This window comes from Cygnus olor, chromosome 1, assembly GCF_009769625.2.
Source record: "Cygnus olor isolate bCygOlo1 chromosome 1, bCygOlo1.pri.v2, whole genome shotgun sequence".
In the NCBI taxonomy this organism is placed as follows: domain Eukaryota; kingdom Metazoa; phylum Chordata; class Aves; order Anseriformes; family Anatidae; genus Cygnus; species Cygnus olor.
Genome location: NC_049169.1, coordinates 207,497,370 through 207,505,536, shown reverse-complemented (window position 1 = coordinate 207,505,536; position 8,167 = coordinate 207,497,370). Strand labels below are relative to the sequence as shown.

The window sequence follows — 8,167 nt, the reverse complement described above, 5'->3', positions numbered from 1 at the left end:
CACCGAGGACCGCAGGGGTGAACTTTGAGCCCATTTTCTTGAGTTATTCAGAGCACGTAACTTGGTGTTCACGCTGCTTTTTGGCAACGGCGGGAGGCCAGGCAAGACCTGGCCTGGAGAAACGTTTGTACCTGCTCAGTGCTTCAGTCGAGTTCACTTCTCCCCATGATTTGTCTCGCCTCGGTGACCGCCTGCAACCCTCCCCGTGAAGCTAGGCTCCTGGCTCTCCTCGGGGAAAAAAAGGTGCCGCCACGGTGCAACGCCTGCCTCAGCCTAACCCCACCTTAAAAGCTCGCTCAGGGATGAGATGAATCACCCTACAAATGCCCTGTTTTTCTTTGCTGATGGTGCTCAGGACCGAGACAGTCCCCTCCCTCGCCTCCTGGGGCCGTGGCATTGCTGGTCAGGACAAGAGCCCTCCACAGGACCACGACTCCACCGAGCCGGGACCACAGGAACGTCCCAGTTAGCCCCGAACGGTCCCAGTCACCCCGGCTGAACCTGGCCAGTTGTGTCGTGGCACGTCTTTTTCTCCCCCAAGCCACTGCATGAGAAGGAGGGACAGGAGAAACTACGAAGAGGTCTGAGGAATTGCTCTACACTGGGACCCAAAGTGTTTGCTTAACCCTAAAATAGAGCCAGGGCTGCTTTTACAAAACGGGACTCAGCCAGTTCTTTTCATTTTTGGGGGTGAGGAATCAGCATCCACGTGGCAAAGCTGGGCAAGGAAACCATGGGCCTAGGCTCTCGACTCCCTAACCCAGCAATTAGGGAGAAAAACCACGTGGACCTCCTGGTGATGTGTTTTGTGCCTGCTTTCTTTGAACTGGCCTGACTTTGGGGTCCAGACAGGACCGGGGTTAAGCTCAGCACCACGTTTATTGGCATAGCTCCTGAATGCAGGCCTTAGCACCCGAACTATTCCCAAATTTCCAGGGCTTATTCCCGAATTTCCCAGGGAAAGACCACGCTGTCAGTAAGGGATGTGCTGAGTGGCTCCAGAGGAGCACTGGGATTACTGGGATCGTGGGGAGCAGCAATGCGGACGTGGCAGCATTTAGCCAAGGGGCTGGGCAACAGTGTTCACTGCTTTGCTGGAAACATGAGTCCCTATAAGAGGGCTAAAAGCAAGCCGTGAAGAGCTCCCCCTAACTTTTAAGGATCTGGAGGTGATTATTAAAGGCAGCAGCCGAAATCGATGGGTCCCTATAAGCCTTTCAAAGGTGGACGTTGCTGTTGGGAAGCACCAGCAGGTCTCTGGTAGGAAGTTGACCCCACTGTAGACCCTCCAGGGGACCCGCTTGCTGGCACCAGTAACCCCCAGTGAGATGGAGCAGCAGCACCCCCATTAATGGGAAGCATTTCTCCAGGGATGCAAAGCCGGGGGAGTCCCATCCCTGCTGCGGGCGGTAATTGCACTTGACATTTTTATCGACCTGTTTATCAAAACCACAGCTGACGCTCCTCAGCGCCCCAAAGCCTTTCTTCCCTTGCAAGGCACAGCAAGCCTGATAAACGCGTGCTAATTACGGGCCATGGAATCTGGAGGGAGGCAGACGCGTTTCTTTAGGGGACCTTTTGCACATGTTTCTGCTTGGGAAAACGATCCAAGATATCCACGGCGTGACTTTTTAGCAGATTTTGTGACCATGATAGAAGGTCACCCAGCCTCACAGTTGGAGAGGTGCCACTCACTGACAAAGAGGTACAAGTACGGGGTCTGTCCATACAACCTCAGCACCACCTTCCTGAAAAAACACGCCCAAAATGACGACGTGCATAGGAGCGCATTTATCGCAGACCACGCCGAAGTGGGTGCAAAGCCAAGGCACCACAAACCCCAAAAGCCACGCGCCCTGGAGCATCCTCATCTCCCGTCACACACGGGACAAACCTGGTGGCCATCGCGCCGTGCCGGAGCAGAGCTAGGACTTCACTCCCTTGGCTATCGTGTCCGTGTCATTGCTGGTTCCCAGGGGACTGTTGGGCACGATTCCCAGCGCCATCTCGTTTTGAGGCTTCCCCGGCATTTTGTTGCCTGCGAACTTCATAAACCTTTGTCCTGCTAAGAAATACAAAATGGGATCCAAACAGCTGTTGGTGCTGGCTAGGGGCCGCGTCACCTTATAGGCTAAATTTATTGCATTCAGGGTCTGGCAGCTCAAGTCCCAGCTCCGGAAGGAGTAGTACAGGGTGCGAGTGACATGGAAAGGGAGAAAGCAAACGATGAAGACCACCAAGACGATGATTATCATCTTGACCGACTTCTTTTTGGATCGGGACAGCCGGGAGATGCCCCACGTGGGCTGCAGGAGCCGCCGGGCCATCAGGCAGTAGCAGACGATGATGATGAGGAAAGGGATGCAGAAGAGAAGCACCAGCATCACCGAGCTGTAAATGACAAACTGGCCAAAGAGGTCCTTGCTGGATGTGTCGTGGCAGGTGATGGTGTCCCTCCTGATGCTGGTGGTGACGAAGAAGAGCACGGGGGACTGGCACACCACTGTCACCGCCCAGACGACGACTGAAACCCGCCGGGCGTAGCGGACGTGGCCCCACCGCAGCGACTTGAGTGGGAAGCAGATGCCCAGGAATCGATGGATGCTGATGCAGAGGAGGAAGAGGATGCTGCAGTAGAGGTTGGTGTAAAACAAGAAGCGGACTATCTTACACAAGCCCACGCCGAAGGGCCAGTTGTCCCCCATGGCATAGTAGTACACCAGGAGGGGCAGGGAGACCACGTAGAGCGTGTCGGACACAGCCAGGTTGAACATGTACGTGGTGGAGGCGTTCCAGGTCTTGATCCTAAAGATGAAGCCGTAGAGGGCCAGCAGGTTGAGGAAGAGCCCCACCACGCACACAATGCCGTAGGAGACGGGCAGCAGGACATACTTGAAGTCCTCGTCAAAGATGCACTTGTAGGTGTTGTCCTCCACGCCGCCCGGACCCAAGGAGCTGTTGAGGACTCGGGTCCAGGCTGTAGTTGTAAGGTTCGCCATCACCCTGGGGGGAAAGGAAAGAGCTTGTGAGGACACGGCGGGGCGAGAAGTCCCAGGGGAAGGTGAGGCAGGCAAGGAGACCCCAGTGCTACAGAGCTGTGACATGCATGTGCCATCATTGCCACATTTGCACCTTTCCCCTCTCTTCCCAGCGACGTTGCCATCAAGGTTTGGCTTTGTCCATCCAAAAGCAACCCATGAGCATAGCTCATTGTGCCCGGCACTGCCATCTCAGCGCACGTGACAAGGACGTGGGAGGTGGCAGCACATGCCTGGTGCCATCGCATCCCCCTCACCGCGTTGGGTGTGGATGCAAGAGAGAGCCCCAAGCAGGGAGGACTGAGGGCTGAGCTGATAAAGAGCGTTCTGGTTATCCTCATCTTGCACCTGGACGGGAAACCAAAACTGCTCCTTGTCAGCAGCAAACCCCAGGCAGCCCAGGTCATGCCCCGAGCCTCCCTTCCCACCAGAGTCACGCAGAAATTTGGTCTCCTGTGACAGAGAGCAGCAACAACACCCCTGGCTGTGCTCAAACATCCACACAAGTGACTCTGCGGATCCCACCAAACTATGGGTGCAAAGGGCAAAAATAAAGGGAATTGTGCTCCACAGCGAGCAGCCTCTGCGACTAGCAGGGACCTGGCTGCAGAGGTCCTCAGCACCTTCTGGACTGCCCCTGCCCGGGCTTTGGAGGAAAAAGTTGGTTCGTTGTTGATGACGATGGGTTTTTAATGCCGTGGGTTTTTAATGCCATGGGTTTTGCTTGTGATGCTGATGGTGGGCATCTCGCTGGTCCTGCCTTCTGGCCCTGAGAGCTGCTCCTCCAGTGCCACCACCACCACCAGGTCTGCCCATGTTTGCACGAGGCTGGTTTTTGCACGGGACTGAGCAGCTGAGGGGAGAAACAAGGACCAGAAAGAGCCTCTGCAGACAGACGGGGTCCGGCCCTGGCTGTGCCAGGAGGCACAAGGGCCCCTTTGTACGCCGGGACAGCCCACGGCCCCGCCGACACACGATCGCTCGGCCGGCCCGCCAGCCAGGAATCCAATTAAAATGGATTTGCCTCATTTCCCGTCAAACGAGCCGCCCCAACCTCTGGTGAAACAAAGGGCAGAGCCCTGCGCCGCTGCACCCTGCGGCGGGGGAGCGGGGACACGGGATGAGCCCAGCGTGGAGCTGCTGCATAAAATGAGTTTGGGTGAAGCTGTCCTCGAACTGAGCACCAGGGATGTGTCCCGACCAAATCCTATCAGGATTTTAAGTGAGAGCAGACAAAAAAAGACCAATTAGTGGCTTTACCCAGCTCTAACCCTGCACCACCTTGCGTGGGATGGCGTGGACGCATCCTTGTGCACAAACGCTGCCCCGACCCAGAGCTGTCCCACTCCTGAAAGGCTGGACGTGGTGCTTAGGGACGTGGTTCAGTGTCCTGAGCCTCGCAGACCTGCAGCCACCACTGCCGTAAGCCAGGGGTGGGCTCTCCCCAATGTGCCAAGACGCACATCCTCGTTTTTGGGAAAACGAGCAAGCAGGGCTCTGTGGCTGGCTCCAGCAGGGCGCCCAGACACAAAGGCCCGCTCACAAGGCAGCCTTGTCCTCGCAGGCACACTCCCCCTCCTCATCCTTTTGCAAATGCTATTTTTTTTTTTCTTTTCTTTCTTTTTTCTCTCCTCAGTTTTGCCCTGAATCCCTGGGACAAACCCTGCAGTGTCTGCTGTCCAGCCCCTCGCCCCCGTCGCATCGCCAGCCGAGGTGAGGGATATTGCCAAAGCCGGCGGCTGCCCAGGGCAGGGTGGCACCAGGGGCAGCCCTCGTCGCAACACCTCGAAGGAACTGAGCTGGAAAAATCCTTCTGATGCCCACGTCCCCAAAATCCCCTGTAACAGGATCCGCCACGGCCGGGCAGGGCACACAGAGGCATCCCTACGGGGCCGCGGGAGCGCACGCACCAAGGTCACCCCAGTGGCACTGGGCTGGGCACAGAATCGCCGAATCCAGCTTTCAGCCCCATTTCGCAGCCTCCGTATTGCTCCTGATGGCTCTCATGGCCCCGAGGAGAGCGTGGGTGGTTTTCCTGCATTTAAGGGACTTGTCAAAATCCCTGCTGCGTACTGGGACCTGCTTGAGACGCTGGGAAGGGAACAACCTGGCGTCGTTCGCTCTCCTCTGGGACCGAGGTCAAAATCCTCCACAGCCAAAAACAGACAGATTGCACGGACACTACTGAGCCCGTGGGGTCAGGAGGGGTGAGATGGGACCGGGCTGAAATCGGAGCCCTGTTGAGTGGTGTGGTTTTCATCTGCCCTATCCATGTGGCTCCTTTCAGCTCCTTTCCCCTCCGGGATGGCTCCGTGGAGGCAGCTCACGGCTGAGCCTCCTCCTCTTCCTCCTGTGCACACGGTGCTGCCTGCTCTGGGATGTGCCCCTTTTAAATCCCCTACAAAAAGCTTGCAGGAAATCTGTATTTTATTTATTTTGCCCCACAATGGGACCGGAGGCTTTGGGCAGCTCCAGCTGGCTGAAGCGGAGCATCGCTGCCCCTCGCTGCTGCGCCCCGAGGTGCAAAGCCCTGGCTGTGGCCCCGTGCCTCAGTTTTCCCTCCTGGCTCCTGAAATCAGAAATCTGCTGAGAGGCTGCAGAGATGAATTTGGTTCTTCCCTCAAAAGGGCTCTGGGGAGTTTTGGTTTAATAGATTTATTTTTTTTTTAAGTAGTAACTGGACCCGAGATGAAAAGGGGAGAGTTTGGATAAGAGATTAAATGACTTTAAAAGAACTTTGTGTCTTATCTTGTAGGTTGAACGGAATACTTCACTTCGAGCCAAATGACTTTCCCTGGGAATTTCTCTCTCTTCTCCCCCATGAAACTCCCTGAACCCCTCGCGGCGCAGTGACACGAACCTGACCCGATGTCCCTCTGCTCTCCAGGAGGTATCGACTCCTCCTGCGGGGAGGACAGCCCCGGTTTGCCAAAGCTGGGGGTTATTATTTAGGAAATTAGCAGCAAGGCATTAACCCAGCGGCACAGACACTCGTGTGTAATTAAAGCCGCCTTGGCTGGGTTGAACCCAAGCGAATTCCCAGCACGGCGGCTCCCCAGGGACCCGTGCTGCCGGCAGCAAGAAGCACCTGGCCGGTATTTAATCCCTCAGCCGCCAGTTCAGACATTTCGTCTGGGTTGGGGGGGAAACTTCCTTCTGCCCCAACGCAGGGAATCACCCATATATGCAATAACCCCTGGCAAAACCAGTGGTGCTGCCCGCCGGGAGATAACCAGCGGCTGATCCCGGGGGGAAGGCGATTATCGGGCTCGCCCACAGCACCGGCGGTTGCTGTGGGGCCAAAGCAGCACCAAACCCGAGCAAAACCCTGCATGAGGACAGGGGGAAATCCTACATACGTGCTGCCTCGTGGGTGTAAAAGGGGGTTTGCACCACGGCTCGTTTGCTCCCTAATGGGGGATGCTCAGTGTTAAAGGGGGACAAATTTTGGGTGTCCCCCTCGCTCGGGCCGGAGGACAGAGTTCCCTTCGCAGGGACACGAATGAGGAAGAGGAACTCGGGAACGTGCCCGGCTGCGATGAAGCAGCCCGGTTTCGGAAGCCACGAGCCCTGCATTGGGGTCACGGTCCCACTGCTGCTGGGGCAGCGGGGGCCACCCGCAGGCACAGGAAGGCAGCAGCCTGCCCGACGTGCGGTGCACGATAAGGAAACCGGAGCAGAAACAGAAAGATGTTCGCCCCAAAAGCTGCCGCCCAGCACCGGGGCAGGATGGTGTTTATGGGGTTAGGGGCTCCCGAGGGGCATCGCAGGGTGTAAGGTGGGGGCCTGGGTGATCCCGGTGCGAGCTCGAGCACCCCAAAAAAACAGCGCGGGGGGGAGTGCAGAAATCCTACAGCAGAGGGGTCGCAGAGCACCGACACGAGCTGCCCCAACAGCTGGGCTCAGGGGGAGCGCCCCCAGCTCGCCCCGAGCCCCTTGAACCGAGCTGAGCTGAACCGAGCCGAGCCGAGCCGAGCTGAGCCAAACCGAACTGAACTGAGCTGAACTGAGCCAAACCGAGCCGAACTGCCCTGGCTTTGGGTCAATTTTTTTTCTTTTTTTCTTTTCTTTATTCCTTTTTTTTTCTCTTTCCTTTCTATTTGTTCTCTTTCATTTTCTTTTTTCCCTTTTCTTTTTTTCTTTTTTTCCTTTTTTCCCTTTTCTCTTTTCTTTTTCCCTTTTCTTTTTTTCTTCCTTTTTTCCCTTTTCTTTTTTCCTTTTTTCTTTTCCCTTTTCTTTTTTCCTTTTCTTTTCTCTTTTCTTTTTTCTCTTTTCCTTTTTTCTTTCTTCCTTTTTTCTTTTCTTTTCCCTTTTCCCTTTTTTCTCTTTTCTTTCTTCCTTTTTTTCTTTTATCTCTTTTTTTTCTTTTCTTTTCTTTTCTTTTCTTTTCTTTTCTTTTCTTTTTTCCTTTCTTTTCTCTTCTCATTTTTTTCTCTTCTCATTTTTTCATTTTCTTTCATTTTTTCTCTTTTCCCTTTTTTCCCTTTTTTCCCTTTCCTTTCCTACACTTTCCTTTCCTACACTTTCCTTTCCTACACTTTCCTTTCCTACACTTTCCTTTCCTACACTTTCCTTTCCTTTCCTTTCCTTTCCTTTCCTTTCCTTTCCTTTCCTTTCCTTTCCTCCCCCCCCCCCCCCCCCCCCCCCCCCAATTTGGGTCACTTTCTCTCCCTTTCCCTTTCCCCCTCAGTCTCCTGGCCCCGCCTGCGCCCCGCTCCCTAACCCGGCTGCGGGGGGACCCCCCTATCCCCGTTCCCCCCGACTCCCCCGTGTCCCCCCGACCCCCCCATGCCCCGCATGCCCCCCCGTGCCCCCCGTGTCCCCGTGTCCCCATCTCACCTGTCCCCGCGCCGCTCATGCCCGCTCCGTGCTCCCGGGGCCGCCGGGGCCGCGCCGCCTCCCGCTGCCGGGCGCGGCGCTGGGCGGGGGGGGGGCGGAGAGGGGAGGGGGGGGGGGCGGAGAGGGGAGGGAGGGACCCGGGGCTGCACCGCCCCCGGGAGCTGCGGAGGGATCGGGACCGGGGCTGGGACACGGGGCTGGAGCCCCCCCGGCGATGGGATCGGAGCTGGATCCCCCCCTCTGGTGATGGGAGTGGGACTGGACCCCCCCCCAATGATGGCAGAGAGAAT

At 56.3% G+C, this 8,167-nt stretch overlaps 1 protein-coding gene across 1 annotated transcript; it reads right to left on the bottom strand.

Annotated features, from left to right (window-relative positions):
• Positions 1-200: 200 nt before the first annotated feature.
• Positions 201-7,967, bottom strand: P2RY2 (purinergic receptor P2Y2). The gene is made up of 2 exons (XM_040544643.1): positions 7,878-7,967; positions 201-3,003 (listed from the first exon to the last, which is right to left on the bottom strand). The coding sequence occupies exon 2, from the start codon at positions 2,997-2,999 to the stop codon at positions 1,926-1,928; it is 1,074 nt and encodes a 357-aa protein (XP_040400577.1). The 5' UTR covers positions 3,000-3,003; positions 7,878-7,967; the 3' UTR covers positions 201-1,925.
• Between the last annotated feature and the right edge of the window lie 200 nt (positions 7,968-8,167).

Bases quoted from the DNA above. Each gene is read 5' to 3' on its own strand.
- P2RY2 (XM_040544643.1), bottom strand. From the start codon at position 2,999: ATGGCGAACCTTACAACTACAGCCTGGACCCGAGTCCTCAACAGCTCC.